Source organism: Hemicordylus capensis, chromosome 5 (genome assembly GCF_027244095.1).
Source record: "Hemicordylus capensis ecotype Gifberg chromosome 5, rHemCap1.1.pri, whole genome shotgun sequence".
NCBI lineage: Eukaryota > Metazoa > Chordata > Lepidosauria > Squamata > Cordylidae > Hemicordylus > Hemicordylus capensis.
This window is the reverse complement of record NC_069661.1, coordinates 136,647,332-136,670,311: the sequence shown is the minus strand read 5'-3', so window position 1 is coordinate 136,670,311 and position 22,980 is coordinate 136,647,332. Positions and strand designations below refer to the sequence as shown.

The window sequence follows — 22,980 nt, the reverse complement described above, 5'->3', positions numbered from 1 at the left end:
ATTATTAATCCGACATTTTTGCAGAAAATTGGCAAGAGCTTTCAATAAAAAGAAAGAGAGAAATAAAAAACAAACAAACATGGATCTGCCAAACTCATGGCCGTGGACATCTCAGAGATTTATTAGGTAAGATAAAGAAAATAGAGCAGGTCGTCTGTACTTTGGCGGTAGAATGCCTCTGTTCGTTCAGTTCGATGATTGCAGAAAGGTCTCTCCAGATGTTCATCTGGGGTTTTCCAGACTTTTCAGGGTCTGAAGACCCCCCAGACTCCCACCTCTGAGAGGAGGATCGAGCCCCGCCTACATACCGACCTCCATCTGACTGATGGGAGGTGATCGGACCAAACGATTGTTGAAACCCCTGACAGCTGGTTCAGTCAGGAGTTTTAGTTCCAGATGCCATCTTGCTTTTGCTCAAAAGGAGGTTTTTTTAATCATACCTTTCTATCTATTCACTCATTCATTTTTCTATTCTCTCCCCTCCCTTTTCCTTTCCTCCCACTCTGTTTTTTTACTTAGGGTAGTCAATAAATCATATCTCTCTCTCTCATCCCCATATTCCCACTGGCCGCAACACAATGACATTTTTCATATTGAAAAATATGAAAGGGTAACATATCAACTGGAAAATAAATAAATAAATAAATAAATATTAAAAAATTTCAATTATAAAGTTAAATTGTGTTAAATTAAATTAACAATTGTGTTAGATTAAATTAAAGTTAAATTAAATTATAAAGTTAAATCGACTGGAAAATATATACATTAGAGATATATCTTTTTTCTTTACCTGAACACACTTACAACTTTAGAATTACAAGGGGAGAATTATCTATATACAGTAGGTTAGTAAAAGGGTCTTTTAGGAATTTTGGATAATTTATTTTTTTGGATAGTCTTTTGGATAATTATTTGAAATCAAGGGCGGAATGAAGGAAATAGCTGGACGCTATGAAAAAAAAAATATATATATATAAATAAATATATAAATAAATATATAAACTTTATCCTTCCTATACTCCTGCTTTATGCATATCATAATAGATACTTGTAAACAATGAGTTGTTTACATGTTATATGATCAAATGGATGATAATCTGTTCCAGCACTCTAGAAATTTGGTCTGCTTGGGATGAAAAGATGCTCTCGGTTTTCCACAGAAAGAAAGGTGAGATGAGATCTCACCACCAGTCTTGTTCATGTAGATTGGTACAACTTACCAATTTGTAAGCCAATCTTGTTACCAGTACCACCCCCACCCAAGGGTGGGTCGAGATGTCCTCATCACCAGCAGCCAGAAGAAGCCTTCATAGTGAGTGACCAATGCTCCTTTCTCGGCTGCTGGGTGAGGTCTCCAGTTGTGCCATGTGGGACATGACATAACTGGAGATCCTGGGCAGGTGCATCCCTGGCTACTGGGGCAGAAGGACCTGTTATTATTAATTTATTATTATTATTATTATTATTATTATACATTTTATATCCTGCTCTTTCTCCAAGGAACGCAGAGCGGTGTACTACATACTTAGGTTTCTCCTCACAACAATCCTGTGAAGTAGGTTAGGCTGAGAGAGAAGTGACCAGAGTCACCCAGCAAGTATCATGGCTGAATGGGGATTTGAACTCAGGTCTCCCCGGTCCTAGTCCAGCACTCTAACCACTACACCAAGCTGGCTCCTTAGCTATTTAGCCTTAGCAGTTTAGCAATTACTCCTTGAATTTTTATGCAATCCTCCTCAGTTGGGTGGTGGTGGGGTCATTGTTCACTCATTCAGAAAGCTGGGTTGAAATGTTCTGTAATTTGCCATTGCCATGGACAGTTGTGTCTTAATTCAAACTCAACAGATTTGTCTGAAGCTGGTGAAGATGCATGGCTCAAGGCTCAGGGACACCCCAGGAAGAGCCCACCTGGGCACTCTACATTGCCCCTGTCACCTGGGCACCCTCCTAGCCACAGTGGGCAGGAGGGTGGTTGGGTGACTGGGAGCATGCACCTGTCCTCCTCACCACCACTGCTACCTGCTACTTTGTGGCAGAGAGGAGGCAGGTGGGTGGTGATGGGAATAATTGCCCTCCTTGCTTCTGCCTTTACTTGCTGTGAAAGCTGTGGGTGGAGGTGGCAGTGAGCACAGTTGGCAAGCAGGTAGGTGTTCCCCATCGCCCACTTGCCAGGGGTCATGGGGAGGGAGCAGAGGGTGGTGACTCTGGGTCTCATGAAACACAGGCTATCCCACACCCTTGCTGGCTTTTTGCACTAAGTGCCCACACTGAGACAGCTTTAATGGCTTTTAATTGCAAGTTCACATACCTTCCAGTAGGAGTGTGCAAACTTCTTCAACCTTGAGCTGGCTTGAGCTTGAACCAGCGTTGTTTGAGGGCTTGACCTGAGCCCGGTTCAGCTCAAGATCAAACTAACCCCCCCCCCGGTCTGTTCTCCCCCGTTTTGGCCAGCAATGTTAGATTTTGAGGGGGTTTTTAAAAAGCAAACGTACCACCGCTGAGGTTACCAGAGACCTCGGGTTTCTGGAAGTACCCCACTCCCCTGCCGGCCTCCCCTCCGGTCTCCCACAAGCTGCTTCGACCCATTTCGGTGCAGTTTCAGTCTTTTGTGACAGTGGAAGGCGGGGTCACTCTTCCCTTGCCATCCGCAGCTCTATGCTGGCACCCTACTCACTCACACAAACCAGGAGTGAGGTATGTGCATTTCCTCCTATCTTATTTTTAGCCTGGGTTTAGAACCTGGGCTACCTTTCCAAGAAGCATGGAGATTGGGACCAATCTCAGTAGTTCTGATAACCAGGTCTGTCTGTGAAAATAGTATTCACAGGTCTGTCTGTGAAAATAGTATTGACCAAATCTTCAAAACACTTCTTCAAATAAAGAAGTAAAGTCCAATGTTGCTAGCCAGTTCCAACATTCCCATTAAAAAAAAAACTCTTTATGTTCCAGTAGTACCATTGGCTGAATTCTACATTGAATTCTACATTTATATAGATATTTTGATGCTCTACGATTTCCATATTAAACATTTTCTCTTCAGAACTTTTTCCTCCTATTCAGAGCATTTTATCACACAATTGTCTGTTCACTACAGAAGTGATTGTGAGGAACAAGGTAGGAGGAACACCTGGCAGCTTTTCCTCTTACCTTGTTTCCACACAACCAAAAATTGGGAGCACACTTAGCTCCCAAACGTTGGTACAGTGCAGTTTTCAATTGTGTGAATGACCTCTGTGAGTGGATTGTATTACAGGCCTCCATGAAGCATAATAATTGATAGCTGTCTCAGGTATTTGCTGAAGGGAAAAGAAACTTTCATTGATATCAGTTTAAAAATATAACGAACCATATAGTGGCAGTTGCGTTGATTGTTCATAGGCTTTTAAGTGTGTGACAAATATTTATAAATATTGAATGTATATATTTACTTGCCAAGTTCCTAGGGATAGCTCATTATATTTTTGTCAGTAGTGACATACATAATAAGACACTGAATAATTTATTACGCTGTCTTCAGTACTAATTAACAATCCAGCTATCCATGCTGGCCAATGCAAGTTTCTCTACACATGGATAGTGGGAAGAATTCACCGCTTCCACTGACTGTTTAATTTTGTCAAAGTTATGTGCCAACACATGAACCTTATTCAGCAAGGTAATCCATTTTTTAATCTGCTCCTAAAACAAAATTATGAAATTATGAAAAACAAAATTATGAAAAGATTCTGGAGTGCTGTTGCCAGTCAGAGAAGATAATGTTGGATTAAATGGCAAGTTCATATGTTCACATACTTACAAGTAGGAGTGTGCAAGTTGCCTCAAACCTGAGCCGGTTTGAGTTCAAACCAGCATTGTTTGATGGCTTGATCTTGAACGGATCCTGCTTCAGCTGAAGATCCAACCAAACCCACCCACCCCGGTGGTGCCAGCAACATTAAATTTTGATTGTTTTTTAAGGCAGTTGTACCACCACCGAGGGTACCTGAGACTTCTGGTTTCTGTCAGTTCCTCCTCCCCCCTGATCTCCCACAGGCTGTTTTGGCCCATTTCGGTGCAGTTTCAGCCTTTTGTGAGAGCGTAAGGCTGGATCATACTTCCCCTGCCACCCACCGCTCTATGCCAGAAATGAGGTTTGCGTTTCCTCCTATCTTATTTTTAGCCTGGGTTTAGATTTTGGGCTACCTTTCCAAAAAAGCATGGCGATTGGGACCAATGTGCCAGCCCGGGTAGACCTGGTCAAATTAATGACCTCAATGGCTTCTGCATCTAGTAACAAACCTCATGTTTTTGTATTGTGAGAATGATATTACAGCTCAAGTCACAGGTGTCTTACCACCGGTGTTTCTTTTTTAGATCTGTAGCCCTTTGGGGACAGAGCTACAAAATGACCTCTTTAAAACACAAAAACAGGATGTTAAAATAAACACACACATTATGATGCCTCCTGGTAGGTCGGGTCAGGGATTTCCAATGTTGGATCTCTAGATATTTGAGTCATAACTTTGCTGCGTGGGTCTGGAAGCATTTTTCTCTTCCAGCATGGCTGGATGCTGAGGTGTTTTGAAGTTATATGAGTCTTCTTGTATCTGTATAGGCTCTGTTGAACAATTGAACATGCAGATGGGAGCCAGCCTGGATTTAGCTGAGCTTGGCCTCAAAGAGCTTAAATTGAAACTCAGTTGCAGAATTGGTCATTACTACCCAGCCCAGTTTCTGGTCCATAAGATAGGCACCAAAGTTATCTTTCTTGTGGGATTATTGTATGTCTGACTAAGATGATAAGGCACTCTGCACATTTGCAATGGAATGGCAAAAATATGGGGAGGATCATGTGTAAGGCTTCTAGTCCAACTTGTTCTTGAATGTGTAATATTGCAACAATGACACTCCAGAAAGGCAGCTACACTGATACAGCTACACTTGTGTACTGCAAGTTTGTTGGGGTTGGGATGGTAGGTACAGGATGAGAGAATGGCAGCATTCAATATATTAATGTAAGTACGAGGGGGTGAGAAAGAGAGAGAGATTCCATTTCTTGTTTTCCATTAAGGAGTGTTTTTCTTATTTTGTGCCAAGCAAAGCATTAGCCTTGTCGTTTTAAGTTGTTGTATAGTCCTCTTGCTGATGAGGAATGCCAGTACATTGAACAGAATGAACAGAATCTCTGCAAACCACTTGTGAAGCCTTGCATACACCCTAAGGAGATTTTGACACTCCATGTTTCAGAGCCTGGCTTCACAAGCAGACGGGGGAAACACCAGGTTCTGGGACGGACCTGGGTTTATCCATTCAAAATTCCCAGGTCTGGTCCAGAGTTGTGCCATTTGCAGATCTGCCAGTGCAGGGAGAGGGGAGATCTAGTTTTCAGTGGACCCCCCCCCCGGAGAGTGGGGTCATTATTTCCGGCCACAAGCAAGGTTGCACATGGGCAGACATGCTGTCAGGAGCATGCTTTGACAGCTGCTTGGCTACATTCACTAGGACGGGGAGAACAGTTGCCAAGGTACCTGTTTCCACAGCTTTCCTCCATTGTGGCATTCCAGGTGGCAACTTGAGCAGGGCACCCCATCACAGCACATGGAGAGGAGCAAGGGGGGAGGACTTTAAAATTCATGAAAAGAACCAACAGTGGGAAATAAGGGTGCAGGTTAGTAATCACTAATAATGTATGACATTGAAAACTACCCCTTCTCCCACAGTTTGCTCTCTCACAAGAGTGGCAAGCCATAGAGTCACCTGATTCTAGGGAGGCAGTGGATGTTCTGAATCGGGGGCTTGAGGCCGTGATGTGTTGGATGTGGGTTAATAAACTAAGACTGAGTCTGGACAAGACAGAGGTAATGTTTGTCAGTTGGGAAGCCAATCGGGATAAGGAGATTCAGTTGGTTCTGGATGGGGTTGCATTCCCTTGAAGAAGCAAGTATGCAGCTTGAGGGTATTGCTTGACTTGGCTCTGCTTTTGGAAGCTCAGGTGGAGGTGGTGGCCAGGGTTGCCTTTGCACGGCTTTGGCTAGTGCTCCAGCTTTCTTAGTCATGTCACAGCTGGATTTCTGTATTGTGCTGTACGTGGGGAATACTACTTGAATATTCTACTTGAGGGAATGCTCATGTGTGACAGGCTGTTGCCGGGCAACACCATAGCTGTAAAGGCGACAGGTAGGACTGGGCTGCATGATCGCCTACTGTACTCAACCAAAAACAACACTATTTATTGGATGACAAAATGATTTTGTCCAATAAATAGTGGTTTTTGTTTGATTACTGTGGGCGATCATGCAGCCTGGTCCTTCCTGTCACCAAAACTTTCTCAACCCATGTAAATAAATTACTGCAATATGAAAAAAGCAGGCCCCAAACTCATTACTACCTTAAACACCACAGAAGCTGACCAAACCTCCTTCGCCAACAAAGGTTTGTTGTAAAGCTACCCTGCAACTCGTTTTATTATAACAGCCTCCCATACTCTAAACAACATGCAGCCCACCTTGAACTAACCCACTAGTCAACTCTAACGCTACAAATAGTGTCAACAATAAACCCCACCCACAAACTTGGACCTCCCCTGCAAATAATACCGTTTCCCCTATCCCGGAAGTAAGACCTAGCAGTAATTTCTGATGTACCGCTAATTGCCCTAGTGCATTTTTTGGGGCTAAAATTAATAGAAGACACTGTCTTATTTTGGGGGAAACACGGTATAACATCGAAACTCCACTAAAATCTGCTGAAACACCATAAAGACCACTGGCATCCACCCCAACCACACTAAAACCCTCAAAATAATATTAAAATCTAAAAAATATCCTAAAACAAAAACCAACACATACCAATTAAAATATACCCCCATTCCCTCCATATATCCCCCATAAAATATTCCCCCATTTCAGGGGAAGAGAGTTGGTCTTGTGGTAGCAAGCAAGACTTGTCCCCTTAAGCTAAGCAGGGTCCACCCCAGTTGCATATGAAAGGGAGACTAGAAGTGTGAGCACTGTAAAATATTCCCCTTAGGGGATGGAGCCGCTCTGGGAAGAGCACCTAGGCTCCAAGTTCCTTCCCTGGCATCTCCAAGATAGGGCTGAGAGAGATTCTTGCCTGCAACCTTGGAGAAGCCGCTGCCAGTCTGTGAAGACAATACTGAGCGAGATGGACCATTGGTCTGACTCAGTATATGGCAGCTTCCTATGTTCCTATGTGTTCCTCAAGTCTGAACCATAGTTCAGACGCCAAAGCCACAAAATAAGCAAAACTCCACAATCAACTACAACCAAACCAACTAACCTAGCCCCCCATAAGGAGCTGGGTTAGACACTACAGCAATTAAACCATAATGTAATAAAATATATGACATTATTCTCACTTGGACTATTAACCAAGACTGTAAAAGCACCATAGTATTCAACTATAAAAATCATAATGGCAACCAAGGCACAAAAACCCCCACCTTTCAAATTATTAACAACTCCTTCATTGACTTCCCCTCTCCATCAAACATCTATGAGTCACTTTGTGTCCCTGCTAGGAATATGCTTAATTGTACAAATCCTTACTGAACTATTTTTAGCCTTCAACTACACAGCTGATATTACTTCTGCATCCTCATCCGTTGCCCATATCTGCTGAGATGACATGGTTGACACCCAAAATATTAATGCCAACTTTCCCCCCTGCCCACATTGCACAAGGACATTTTTATTACGTTTCTCTGTATCTACGTAGAAACATGAAACACAGGAGGAGAACTCCTCCTCCTAGTTATATAGCCACAGCTTTCATAGGAATTGTCCTCCCTTGAGGACAAATTATCTAAATATCCTTCTTAGGCACAACTGTCATTACAAATCTGTTTTCAGCAGTCCCTTAGATCGGCACCGACTTGGTAGAATGAATTTGAGGTGGATTTTCAATCGACAAGGCAACCTTAACCCGATCCTTTGCGTTCCACTTCCTAGTCCTATTTGCAATCTTAGCTGTGATCTTCAATTGACAAGTTAAAATTCTGATGTTTAGAACTACAGCGAAGAATTTTTGTCTTAGAATAGTTTATTACTAATTGTTCCTTCTTGCAATGGCTTACTAAAACACCCAAAGTTCTTTTTAAACCTATTCTAGTTTGTGATAGAATTACAGCGTCATCGGCATACATGAGTATAGGCAGAGGGGGCCAGAGAGGTAATGATGTCGGTGAAATCTCTAGCGATGGGAGTGATGGTGGTTCATTATAAAGTGCCATAAAATAGGTCTCCCATTGTGCAGCCGAGATTGGAGATTGTATATTGGGGCGTATAGAGGCTGAGGTTAGCCACCAGAAGCCGGCCCAATCATTATTTTTTACAGCATTTATAACAGCTGCCCAACGTTCTTTCATGATAGCATTTTGCTTGAATCTTAAGAGAGATTTATACTCTTTTTTGCGCTGTAACATTTCATGCCTCAGTTGTAGAGAAGAGTTATGTTTAAGACCTTTTGATAACTTTACTAGGGCTCTTTTTACTGCTATGCGCTTCTGATCGAACCATTTTTTGTTGCTTTTGGGGAGCAGTCTGGCATCCTTCGAGTGTGATCTAGTCAATAATGGTCTAAATTGGTGGATTAAAACTTCGTAATTTGCAAATGTATTATCATCGCATACTGTTAATTGCTCAGTAAGTGCGTCAGGATTACAATTCAGATTCCCCAGATACAGCACTAAAAGCTCACGTATCCTCATTCCATTTTCAGAGGTACACCAATAATTAATTATCTGTGCTGAATGTTGTGATCATTTAATTCTCTGGACACCTATAGCCATCTCTGTATTACTGCATGCACACACGGTGTTTAACGGTCTTTTAAACTCAGAATCCAACAGGGTACAACTTAGCATAATAGGAAAGTGATCGCTTTCGGGTCTCGGTATGACTTTAAATTCAATTATCCTTTCAAGGAGATCTCGGGATGTTGCTACATAATCGATAGTTGATCGTTTGCTCCCAGAAAAGAAGGTATATTGTCCTGGGTGATCACCTTTGACAGCGCCATTTAGTAGAAATAAGTCTGTTATTGCAGGTCTGCATTAGCATATGCCCTGCATAATTGCCTACCTTATCTATAGAGATGTGCGTGAAAATATGAGGGTTAGCATCCAACATTGGGGGGCACAAAGCAATACCGTCAAAGAGCGCCAAATCATTATGATTCAATCTTGCGTTACAGTCGCCCCCCAAAATAAGTGTGGCTGATGGGTATAAGGAAATTAAATGCCTAAGATATAACTCAGCGGAATTCCACTGCAACCTAACTTGAGTACTGTCTCTCAATATGGGCAAATACACATTGACACAAATCATCTGATGGTTCAAGTATGTTATCAATATTGCCAACATCAAATTTTTATGAGAAGGCAATTTTTTAACTTTAACCTTTAGATCTGAAGAGATAAGAGTAGCCAACCCACCAGAGTTTCTGCCCCCCCAACACTTGGGGTAGCTGGAATCAAAAAGACATCATAGTTAGGGAGATCAAAACTATCCTTCATCCAAGTCTCCTGTAAGAATATTAGGTCATAACCAGAAATAAAGTTCACGAAATCAGGATCCGTCATTTTTTTACGCCAGCCACTAATGTTCCAAGAAAGAAGCGTGAAATAGTCACAATGTAGACCAAGTAAAGCAAAGCAAATACCTTGGGATAGTGTTTCAATTCAACGGCTATAAAATGGGCCATATTAGATTGGTAGTTGATACAGCCAAACGCAGTATTATAGCCATTCTAAAATTCTTCTGGTCCCAAAGAGGGAACTACATTCCTGCTGCCATTAAACTTTATAAGGCCAAAGTGATTCCCCAACTCCTTTACGGGATACAATTGGGACCGTATACCAACTTTAAAGATTTGGAAAAAATTCAAACCAGTTTTTTAAGAACTATATTTGGTGTACCCAACTGCGTTTCCAATTCGGTGATACTCATGGAGGCGGGCATACTGAAATTGGAAACCAGGGCTTGGCTCCTAAGGATATTTTATTGGCTTAAACTTCATCTGCATCCGTTAGGGCTAATTCCAAAGCTTCTTGTGGCTGAGCCTCAGGCATCTTGGTCTAACAAAACAATAGAGAAACTTTGCCAATGTGGCCTATCACCCACTCTATTATTAGAGAGCGGTGAGAACACAGCCCACAGTCTAGTACGACAGAGATTGGTTGACATAGACATCCAGGAAGGGAAGGCTTGTTTACCATCTTTTTATAAACAAGTATATGCCAAGATGGATCTTGCCCCAGCAACGTATTTATTTACGATCACTTTGAGTAAATTCAGATGGGCCTTCTCCAGGGCTAGGTTCAATGCTTTCCCATCTGCAATGCTGTATGGGAAGTATTTGAAGCTATTATATGAAGAACGGAAATGCCCCTGTGGAGAGGCGATCGAAACCATGGCCCACATACTTTTGAAGTGTTCAATATACCAAAACTTGAGATCTCAATTAATCAGCCCACTGTTAAATGATATGAGGGGACAACCTGAGGATCTTGTTGTCGCATATTTATTAGCAGATAAAGATGCAACTATTTCATACGTTGTGGCTAAATTCTGTTATGTGTGTCACCAGATTAAGAACTTCAGAAGAATAGAATACAGCTTTGGGTTCCTTACTGTTGATTTTAAATTATGCCTATACACTTACGCCTTACCAATGCCGTTATTTTATTTTTACGTGTAACTGACTTTCAATTAATATTTTTCCTTTTAACTATGTAAAGATTTTTATTTCTTTTTTGGTCAAAGACCGTAAATAAAGTATGTATGTATGTATGTATGTATGCAATCTTAGCTGCAGCTATTCTACACCTTCTCCTCTACAAAACTGGGTCAAACAACCCAACATTATCAAACCCAGATACAATTCCATTCCACCCATAGTTAAAGACCTAATGGGAGCCATAATTATCTTCATGAGTCTCCTTATTCTGGTCCTATTCTTCTCAAACACCTTAGGAGGCCCGGAAAACATCTCCCCAGCAAATCCCCACATTGCACCCCCTCAAACCAAACCAGCATGATACTTCCTATTTGCCTACACCATTCTCTGGTCTGTTCCCAATGAACTGTTCCACGGTTTCAATGCATAATAAGAGAGTCTTAGCTCTCTTATTCTCAATCTGAATCTTTCTTTACACAGCAAAACAATGAAGCAATATGTTTTGGCCCCTGTCACAACTCCTTTTCTGAACTCTTGTTTCAAATATTATTCTATGTACATGAATTTGTGGCCAACCAATAGAACATAAGTATATTATCATTGGATAGCTGGCCTCAATCTTCTATTTCCTTATTTTGTAATCCTAATACCAACCCTAGCTTAAACCAGAAAATCATCTACTTACACTTTAACCCAAACTGCCTTAATAGCTTAAAGCCCAAAGCACTGGTCTCATAAGCCAGAGTTATAAACTAACATTTACTTGCGACATCAAAAGGGAGAGAACTAGCCTCATCAATAATCCCCAAAACTAGTATTTGAAATAAACTATTTGCCACCGACCTATATTCCTCAGCCAGTCCCCTGGGTTACTTTTGTGCAAGTTAAAATGTATTACACTAAATAGAAAAGGTTGCACCAAGTTCATGAGGCTACCAATAAGCAGAGTAATGAAATAAACAAAACAAGGCCGCGTTCAGACTTAATGTTAAACGGAGCAGGGGTTGGAACACCAGTACATCTGAATGCATGAAACCGTGGTTTCCAGCTGAAAGCAACTTGCAATTTACCTCGTCAAACTCCAATTTTAATGACAAAGATTTGCCGCTGAGATTTCTGGTTTGGCTGCCAAAGCATTATGTCTGGACCCAGATGCTGTCATAGTTGTGATTTCACACCGATTTTCAAAATGCAGTCATAGAGGTGATGATGCTGACATCCCCAGGATCACAGTTCCTCCATGGCTGTGGTGCTTCTCGCTGGCCACCTCTCTCAGCAGCAGCCCTGCCTCTCCTGTCACCTTCACAGCTACGGAGTTGCCTGGCAACAGGGATGCTGCTACGTCACAGTTACACAGGGACCTTCCCTTGTGTGACAACCCCCCCCCAACTTTGTCCCCGATAGTCAAAAGGTTTGGCATAAAAATAGGTTGGGAGTAACTCCAAAAGGTTTGGATAAAAATTTGGAGTCACACAACCCCCATCCCCAATGATCAAAGCAAGGATATCGGTGAGCTTGCCATAATCATCATGGCCAGAGCGGAAATTAAGATTTGCAAAAAGCTTGAATTTGCCATCATATCATATTATATTTCAATCATGCAAAATTTCTGATCTATATTTAAATTTTTATTTAATTGTACCTCAGAATTCAATTGTGTAAGATTTTGCTATCTATTTTGGTAATCATCCTATATGATATCTCGAATTATCAGTATCCTCTCTAATAAAACGCTTGGTGTCCGTCCGTGGACGGACCAAGCGTGCGTTCGTGCCTTGACTGTTTTGAGCATGCGCGGAGCGCATGCTCAGAACAGTCCAAGAGAGACACGACCGCCAGCACCCGGCGGCCATGTTGAGCAGCCACAAACGGCCGCCCTGAAGAAGCCGGGACTGCGGAGGAGGGAGAGACTGGCTGAGGCGGCGGCAGAGCCGCCGCCTCGGCCATTAGCGGCGGCAAAGGACCGAGCGCCAGGAGCCGCCAAACATCTTGGGTGGCCAGAAAGAGCCGCCCCAGGAAGACAGGAATGGGCCCGGGCAGCGGAGGGCCCAGCTGGAGCCGCGGGCTGCAGCGGGTGGCGGGCCCGCCGGAGCCCTGGGTGGCCGGCCCGGCCGGAGACGCAGGCCGTGATGGGTGGCGGTAGGGGGAATGGCAGCGGGGGTCCAGACCGGCCCAGGGAGACGAAAATGCTGCCGCCGCCGAAGTCCCACCCTCCCAACTTCCGAAACCACCTTACCCCGTCCCGTGACAGTTGAGGAAAGGAAGAGCTCAATTGAAGAGGGAAAGAGGAGCTCGCAAGCAGTGCTCCTCCCTCTACAAAGGCTCTGCCCGAACTGGCGCTTTAGGCGGAAAGGACGCAAGCGCCAGTTCGGAAAGAGGCTTTGCAGAGGGAGGAGCACTGCTTGCGAGCTCCTCTTTCCCTCTTCAATTGAGCTCTTCCTTTCCTCAACTGTCACGGGACGGGGTAAGGTGGTTTCAGAAGTTGGGAGGGAGGGAGGGTGCGACTTCGGCGGCAACGGCGGCGGCAGTACTTAAAAAAAAAAAAAGGGAGAGGAAAAGGCTAGCGCCCGTTATTATAACGGGCTTCAAAATACTAGTCAGCTATAAAAAACTAGCATATCAGATATGATATATCTGGTATAGCTTCTCTTCACTGGACAGAGGCGCTTTTTACAGTGGAGGCTCTCTTCTGTTTAGCAGGAGCTATCAGCATCACATCCCTCCAGTGGCTATTGTTGGTGTCTCCCATGTGTTTCAAAAACTGTGAGTTTCTTTGGGACAGAGACCCGTTTTCTTCCTTTTTCTCATTTGTGGTTTTTTTCCTTCAATGAAGTGTTTTGTGAATATTTTAACCATCATTATTAACTCACTGTGTGTTTGTTTTTTGCAGCTCATTCTGGTTTTGGTGAAAGCTTGAAACTCTACATTGCACAGACCATGTGCAAGGTGACCATCTCTAAGCCGAAATTAAGCAGGACAGTCGCAAAGCATAAACTCTGGGTGTTGTTTATCATTATCTTTAAGTTCATGTGCATCTTGGTCTACTGGAGAGTCACAAGGGATGCTGAAGAAAAGGGTGGGCATTACAGTCTGTCTATAGAGGTTAAGTGTACTCTCCCTCCCTCCACTCATAAATTTAGCTGGCCTTCTCAGTTGCCCAAAAACATATACTTTGTGGAGACATCAGAACGAACCAATCCTAATTTTCTTTTTATGTGCTCTGTTGAATCAGCTGCCAGGGCTCACCCAGAGTCCAGAATCATTGTCCTTATGAAGGGCTTAACAAACCATAATGCCACTTTGCCAAAATACATGGGTATCTCCTTGCTCAGCTGTTTCTCCAACATTGAAATCAAAACTTTGGATATGAGCGACCTTTTCTCTGACACTCCACTGGCTGACTGGTATTCACAGGCCCAACAGAGGTGGGAACCATATTTCTTGCCCATCCTTTCTGATGCTTGCCGAATAGCCATCATGTGGAAATTTGGTGGCATTTACTTAGACACAGACTTCATTGTCCTTAAGAAATTAAATAACCTCACCAATATGCTTGGCACTCAATCCACATATTTATTGAATGGGGCCTTCCTCTCTTTTGAGCCAAAACACAAGTTTATAGAACTGTGTATGCATGATTATGTGGCTAATTACAACCGCTGGATCTGGGGACACCAGGGCCCACAGCTCTTCACCCGTAATTTCAAGAAGTGGTGTTCCAGCCAGAGCCTCAAGACCAGCAAAAGCTGTCAAGGTGTCACCACTCTCCCACAAGAAGCCTTCTATCCCATTCGCTGGCAGGACTGGAGAAAATATTTTGAAGTAGTCAATGCTTCTGAGCTTCATAAGCTGCTTAAAAACACCTATGCAGTTCATGTCTGGAATAAGAAAAGTCAAGGGACACAATTTCAAATCACTTCTAAAACTTTACTAGCTCAACTTCATTCCTACTACTGTCCTTCTACATTCAGACTAATGAAAATTTATCTCTAAAGGAAATGACCTGTCAACTACCTCCTATGGATACATGCCAAGCGACGGTTTGAATGGAGTGACTGTTTGAATGGAGGCAGCCAGGACCCAATCGTTTCACCTCTTTCTTCCATTGTCTGGCCCCTACCACATGGAGGGGGAAGCAAGATGGCACCCATGTGACGAGGGCACAACTCATGGTGGCTGGTACCAGCATTTCAAAGAGCAGCAGACTTTTTGTGAGTTTTCACTTGCAGTACGTGTAAAATACATTTTGCTGGATGATGTACACTTCCTATCTGTACTTTGCATTTGAGGAGACGGTATCCAGGTTCACTTTTCAAATGAATGCAAATATAATAATTAAAACATGCAACATGACAACATGATGCTGGAATAAAGCTAACATCTTTCTAATGAATAAGGCTACAATCTTTCAAGAACCCTTAAAGTAATAAAATGGGTTTTAGAGAGAGAATGGCTACAATTTCTTTCAGTCTTAAGATGGTATCAAGCTATCAGGTCAGAATTAGATGTGCATTTGAAACATTTTAATTATCACTTTGGAATCTCCCCTGCTTCCATTATTGTGCCTTATCATACTTGTTATGTCACTCTGGTTAGGGTGCAATACAAACTTGTCCAGCTCAACTATACTCAACTATATTTTGAATTTAGATATCCCCGCAAATCCTTCTAAAGCTCAACATGTAAATGGAGCATTTCCCTCCTGCCCTAGTAGTTTGAATGCTGCTGTCATGACCATACTCAGTAGGGTTTCAGACACAAGGAATCCTGAGACATGATTTCCAGAGTGCCTGATGTCCACATGAAGTGGCCCTGAGAATTAAGACATTTGCCTGAGAATATCTAAGATGTCTGCCCCACCTCAGCTTGAAATAAAACACAAGGCTTTGGGGGCTAGCTTATTGGTTGAAGAGCTGTGTGTGTGTGTGTGTGTGTAGCAAGCCAGCCTTTCACTCAGCTTTTCAGCAACATCCATTCTTCTCTGGAGCAGCATCCTTCCCTCCCTGTGTGTGTGGGCTTTGCTGGTCGTCCTCCATAGTGTGTCTGTGTATGGAGTTCTTTTTTCACATGACCTGGAGGCTGTCCAGCTCAGGGAATAATGACTGAGGAATGAACAGAGGAATGCTTCCAACCTTAAAGATTGTCCTGCTTGGAGTTGGGCAAGGCTTCCTCTGATATCCTGCCTTCCTTCTTAGCTAACTTTAGGGTCAGCTAACAAAGCACCAAATGGTCTCAGCTGGGGTGTAATCATCCATTCAATTTAGGCTCAATGCTCTCAGCTGAACCATACCTTGAGATGAAGATTCTGCACTGGAGGAAGGGTGGAGCTCCAATTTTTTTCTCCTATTTTTTATAAAATAAAGTGGTGATCCCACTTTATTTGGTAGAGATGGAATCACTCATGAACACTGACAAGGAGATTTATCAAGAGTTCCTGGATGGAAACTGGGTCATAAATAATAATTCAAAAGTCCCTTTTTGTGCTACTGGTGTAGAACATGCACTGGAGCACATAAACTGTTCAATGAAAGTAGCAGATGGAGTGCTAGGCATAATTATCCAGCTAGTTTTTCCTTATCTCATCAGAATTAGCAAGGTTTGCTGGAGAAGTGCTAGCAGATGGCTGGTTTGCCACACCAACCTGATGGGGATAAAAAAAGCTGTGTTTAATGAAAAGCTGTGTTTTGCCCTTAGCACAAGAGATGCCATTTTGTTTTCTGTAAGAAACTGTTTTAAGCTATTGGGGAATAAATGATGAAGGAATAAAATGCAAGCAACGGAGTTTCAAAATGACTTTAGAAGTATTTCTGTGTCAAAACCGCAAACAATTGGCTAGACGGAGCAGGATGTGCTTTTGACATTTGACATATAGGCAATTGAGAAATGCTTGAGTCTGCGAGACCACAATAGGGAAAACGGGAAGTGGAGAACAGGTGGTGTGATAACATGTCTGGAGAAACAACTTATTTGAATATAGCCAATAGCATTGATTCTACAGAAAAGGGGAACTGAGGGAGGGGGCTTGTTGCTTGTCACTGCTTGTTGTCAGAGAGTATAAAAATTGCTTGTAACTTCTTCTGCGGGTGTGCCACTTCTTGGGGTGCGCACCCAGTAGCTTTGCTTGGCCAAATAAAGATACTGACCAGAATCTCCTTCTTGTCTTTTATTAATTGGCATAATCAAATAAAGGGCAAGAGTCGGGCCTTACCCAGACTAGCTGGGAGGGTGCAAGCCTTCCCTGGTAGGCGGGGCTTATCAAACCAACCATCATGCTTTAGCAAGATAACTAAATTTCAAGGAAAATCAAAACATTGATGCACTAACTGCCACTTTTCACAGCCTTACAAACCAATTAACTGAGGACAGTGCCACAAAGGCAGTCATGCCTGAGAAAGAAGATACTTGTAAGCAAAGTGAAATTGGTAAGAAGCTACTTACCAATATTGAAGCCTCAATAGAAAAACACAAACTCTTGGTCTATGTTTGCTGCTGATGGTACAACATTTAAATGATAAAACAAAAGCAGTCTGATGGCTGTTCTGGAAAAATTACCCACTGGGGAAGACAAGGGGAAAAAAAGAAGCCATTCATTGTGAGCCTAATCAGTCAGCTGGATTTGAGGTGGGACTTGTAGCTGAAATGGCAGAACTTCAATCACTTCATAAGCCAGACAGCATAAAAAACTGTAGCCGGCTTGCTGAACATCTATATACTTATTTATCTTAGCTGACATGCCTTAGGAATTTGGCGGCGGACTCTGGCCAGGCTTGGGTGAGCCGCAAGAGTTCAGGGGAAACAAAAAATGGTGGCGGCAGGCCGGCACAAAACGGCCAGAGGAGGTGGCGGTGGGACAGTCTGGCCTGGCCAGGCCATCCTTGTGAGGAGGAGGCGGCAGCCGGCCGGCCACTGGGAGGCGAAGGCGGCGGGATGGCCTGGCCTGGCTGTCCTGGTAAAGGAGGAGGAGGCAGCCTCAGCTGGCTGCTGGGAGGTGGCGGCGGGGTGGCCTGGCCTGGCCAGGCCATCCCAAGCAAGGAGGCGGTAAGGCAGTGGTAAGGAGGCGGCGGCTTCGGCTGGCTGCTTGGCTGCCGGTTGAGGAGGCAGCGGTGGCGGCAGCCGCCCAGTCTGGCCAACAAAGGGGCAGCATGTTGAGAGTGGAGTGGGGGTGGGGGGAAGTGTTGAGAGTGGGGTGGGGGTGGGGGGAAGGGCAGGAGGGAGGGGGAAAGAGAGAGTGGGACAGGATGGGGGGGAACAGCTGGCCCCAAAGAGCGCACAGATGCTCTGTGCGGGTCAGCTAGTTTTACAGATTATTTTCTATCAAAATACAGAAACTATGATGAACTTCATGTGGTATTTGGTCATGATGACATTGATATATCATTCAAGAGGGCAAAATGTGAAAGAAGATAAGGGCAACAACCAGTGATAGCTTGCCGATTCACGGATACAATAAACATAGAAAAATTAACAATGAAACGGCTTCTTTCACATGTGAAAACAAAGATGGAACTAACACATTACTTGTCAAAGAAGATACTTAAAAAAGCACATACAAATGGTAAAAATGTGGTAGTGGCAAGGAGATGTGCATGCAGAGCTGCACACAGAAATATGAGCCATCTTAAAGTAACCGGGAAGAAGCAGAAGCAGAAGAAGCATAGTTGTAGCACATTATTCCTCTACTGTCCATATATGAAGCTCTTAGACCCAGCAAAGTTTCTGCTTTTCCTTGCTTACATGCAAGGAAATATGGTTTTGACAATATATGATACAGACAATATGGATTTCCAGGGAAAGGCAAACTACATTTGTGGAAAGCTTTCAAGAATGCCAATGATCGTATTATAAGTGCACTTGCAAGCCTGGGGAAGGATTTGCTCCCCAGTGATGGTACATTTGCTGGCCTTAAGGAATTTATATGTGAGGTTTACTTGCCTTGTACACAGATCTTACAGGTTCATAAATTAAGGTGGTGGCTGTGCACCAAGAAAAAAGCCCAATCAATGTAGCAAAGTGCAACAATTCGGGGGGGGGGGATTACCATAAGATGCAAGAAAATTTAAACATCCAGAGGGTGGTTTTTTTTGTTAAATATGACTAAATCCTGTATTCCCACCAAGTAAACAGAGCTGTCTTTGTATTTGATTACTGCAGCAAGGATATAATATAATGCTGCTAAATGGAGACAACAAATAATCCCGACTGTAGTTGGGTGCTTATTGAAATTATGGGATTTGCTGGTCAATGACCGAATAAACTTATCTCTCTTAAAATTATGGGAGTATGCCTCTATGACTAAGGTTACTGCTTACTTACGGAATACTTCAGATGAAAGATTTATTTCTATTTGGGAGCCTTTCATAATTTACAAATTAGCACAGTATAGAATAGACGGCTAATTAAAGTGTTATTTCTGGGTTTTTTTTACAATTCTTGGCAAGGTTGGTTGTGTGTATCTTTTGGAAGGTGGAGAACAGAGGGCTGCTGAATTCCCCTGATTGATGTATGTAAGGAGATGTCCAAGAAATGTTAACTGTAAAGTTACTTTTATCTTTCTTTCTTTTTTCTATGTCTTTTCTATTTCTGTAATCTTGTTGAAAAAATAAAGATATTTAAAAGAAAAAAAAAGAAAAGAAACAAGCCCAACCTGAGACCCTTCCACCTACAATAGATGTATTACACCACACAATACTACGAGCACACCATCAAGCAATCATTCGGAATAATAATGTGATTGTGAAGCACCTGTAAGATATGGTTGGAAAATGGAAGGGGAAGTCTGGATACCTATACTCCCAGCTAAAAAGGCTGTACTTTCAAATGCACTATCTCCAGATGTCAGGGAGGAAGATGCAGCTGTTGTAAAACAAGGGTGATCTGCTGCGATATATGTTCCTGTGCATCTCAAAATACACATAACCAAGAGGATTCTTGTGAGATGATAGAGAATGAAGATTCAGCGATGAGGAGCTAGATGATGAAGAGGACAAGGATCTCTATGAAGAAGCAAATTAATACACATAATGTGATGCACCAAAGTGCAAACAAAACCTTTTCATCATCATTATTATTATAAACATTTTTCATATAGTTCAATTTTTGTCAAAAAAACCCATGCAAAACTTGTAGTAAAAGTCTTCTGCAAAATGTTTATTATCTATCAGTTAATTATTCATGAACAACTTTCACAGATCAGCACAACACACAGAGCAGATTCTCAGACTGCCAACATGCTTTTTCTCATTATTTGAGGTATTTTGGAGCTGTGGTTTGCTTTCATCACAAAAATCCCACAGCTTCATGCATGCCCCTGTCTTTGTTGGGTGTGGGGATATGTTTCTTGGCTCCAGGGAGGTGGGGAGATACTGAGGCGTTGTGGTGCCAGGCGTGGAAGAAGAAACAGAGGCATCATTCCAATCCACCCTTAACAATGCTACCAGATCAGAGGGGCCCCGTTTGGGAGCTAACCCTTGCCTCCGCATCAGACACGGGGACATGGCTAAATGTTCCCTGCACCCAATGAAAAATGTAGTGGGCAGGGTTAAGGGGTTGCTGCTGGTGGTCTTCCTCCATTCTTGCACCTTCTACAGGGCAAGTAGTATACCAGAACCAGCATTTTGGAAATGGGTTTGGAAAATAAACAAGCTTTTTCCTAGGTTTTGGAAAATAGCTCAGTTAATGAAGCTCAGTTTTACATCTAGCCAAAAAGAGTTCATCCATGCTACTGTCCATATAAGTTTCCCTGCTTAAAAGTTTACTACACTGTCTGCAGGGTGTAGAAGCCCCCACAGCACACAGGGATCAGACTACTCAGATGGTGGCCCATATTTCCTGTAATTAGATTCTGATGCTTTCCTATAATGACACAATTGGTGAGCATCTAACATCAAACACTTCTTTTTATGAGTGAACCTCTTTCCTGCTTTACTTGTGTGTGCAGCCAATACCATTTCTTTTTCCACACCTTCCTCAGTCCAGGTAAAAATTAACAAGGTTAAGAGAAATCCATGCCAGTTGCCAGTCTTTTCGTTATTAATATTTTTAAGTAGTAGGTGCACTAGCACTGGTGCATATTATATACAATTTTCAACAAAAACAGAAATGTGTCAATAAATTTGTATTTCAGCAGGGATCATAGAGAGGAGAAAAGAGGAAGACGTTAGTATCTGATCAACTGACAAAGATTTCTGCCAAAACGTTACAGTTTTCATGGGGAGGTGGAGAATCGTGAGAAACTGATGTATTGTATGACTCATAATAATGGGAAAAGAGGAAGTACATATTCAAAAACACGTTATATAGTACCAAAGAGATGCTGCCCTTACAGGGAGGAGAGATTAAAATGAAGCATTTACAAATGTCTGCACAGCCTATGGAAAACATGCACGTGCGATCAGGGGCGTATCTAGGGTAGGGCAGGCAGGGCATGTGCCCCGGGTGCCACTTGAAGGGGGGCGCCATTTTTTAAAATTTAAAAATTTAAAAAATGGCCTTCGAAAACAAAATGGTCACGATGCATGCTCAAATGGCCTCTATGAGGCCCTAGGCCATACTAGGCCTCACAGAGGCCATTTGAGTATGCGTGGTGGCCATTTTGTTTTCAGCAACCATTTTTAAAAACAAGATTTATTTTTAAAAATGGCCACCGCACATGTTCAAATGGTCCTTGCAAGGCCCTTGAGGCCAGTGGGGGAGGGGGAACCTTTGCAGACCCCCCCACGGCCTTTAGGAAGCCCTTCGAAGGGGCTACAGGTAAAAAAAAGTCACTGTACACATATTTAGTTTGGCACTATGTACAGAGAATCAGGGCTTGTGAATACTGCGCTGAAGCTTATGAGCTAGGATTGTATTCATTTGCTCTTACTTTGCTTCTTGTGATAAGTGAGTTAAATGTGATGTCTTAATAATATGGCTATTAATGGTGAGTTTGTCTTTGAACCTGTGTGAAATCCTTAGTATAAAGGACCACTGGGAGTTTCTTGCTCTCTTTCTCTCATTTTAACTGTCTTTCTGAAATACTAGAATATATTCCAAGCAGTGACACAGTTTACTCTGCATACCCTTTAATTATTTTCAGAGTAACTGGATTCTCCATTTATTTAACAAATTCTCCATTTATTTTTAAAACTTATGTAATAGTGATGCTACAATGCATAGTAGAGAATTAGACAGGCACTTCTGTTTAGTTTTCCAAGTACACCTCCACATAGTATTTGGGTATTTCATGAGCCCCAGCATACTGAAATTTGTAGTTTTCCAGCATTTTTTGGTCTGGTGATGTCCACTGCTAAATAGTTTTTGAAATATTAAAAGATTAATGAGCTTGACTTGTATTTTTCAGCTGATATTATGGTAAAGTTATCTGAAAGATGGATGTCAGATGTTTGGACAGGGGGCACAATTTCAGTGCTTGCCTAGGTGCTATTTTCCCTAGATACGCCTCTGGTTGTCAGTTTAAATCCCTGTTGGTACTATATTGGGCAGCAGCGATATAGGAAGATGCTGAAAGCATACTGTGTGGAATGAGGCAATGGTAAACCCCTCGTGTATTCTACCAAAGAACACCACATGGCTTTATGGTTGCCAGGAGTCAACATTGACTCAACAGCACAACTTTACCTTTATTAAGACCATATTACCATTTAACCAGGCCCAGTTCTTGTGCCTTGCTCTCTGCTTTTCTTACAATCCAGCCAGATGAAGAATACTGAAGAACTCAAATGCTAATTGTTGGTGATTGTATGCCATTTTGTTTGGTCTTATTATAGGGTATTACTAGATTTTGGCTACTAATCTTACAGGCACCCAGGTGGCTTTTGAAATATTCGAAGAAATCAATATGAATATCTGTGTTCCACTTCCTTAATTGTGTTATAAGATCATTGTGCCATATTAATTGCATTAAAGGGGCAACCCATAGCTACAGCAAACTGGGCCCTAATGAAAATCAAAGCTGGTTTCTACAGAAAAGCTGCTCTGTGTTTTCAGAGGGAAAAGTTTGGACATGTGAGCAAACCACACTTCAGTTAATCATGATCTCCACACAGAACATGATTTCTTGGCAAGACTGAATACTCTAGATGGAGGGACCTTTTTCCAAAGGGAAGATGACTTATGAGATCACTGCTGTGTGTCAGGTGTGTCATCCTCTAATTACTTTTGCACGTAGAGTCTGACGCAAACCAAGTTCACAGCACCTAGGGAACCCCCCACCCCACAAATACATGGATTAGTATTTCCATGTTGTTTCAAGATGGCAGCCACTCCCAATATAAGCAACACCCCTTTGTTAACTCACATGCTGAC

General features: G+C 42.6%; 1 protein-coding gene across 5 annotated transcripts in view; it reads left to right on the top strand.

Moving 5' to 3' along the window:
* A4GALT (alpha 1,4-galactosyltransferase (P blood group)) overlaps positions 1-16,825 on the top strand; it is a 30,905-nt gene extending 14,080 nt beyond the window's left edge. For 2 of the 5 annotated variants that reach the window (XM_053258401.1, XM_053258403.1), the window contains 2 exons: positions 13,375-13,440; positions 13,568-16,825. In XM_053258401.1, coding sequence (XP_053114376.1) covers positions 13,375-13,440; positions 13,568-14,670 — 1,169 coding nt within the window. In that variant the 3' untranslated portion in view covers positions 14,671-16,825. Of the gene's footprint in view, positions 1-4,430; positions 4,448-13,374; positions 13,441-13,567 lie in introns of those variants that run through there. The other 3 variants (XM_053258406.1, XM_053258404.1, XM_053258405.1) reach the window with 3 other exon arrangements.
* The last annotated feature ends 6,155 nt before the right edge of the window (positions 16,826-22,980 follow it).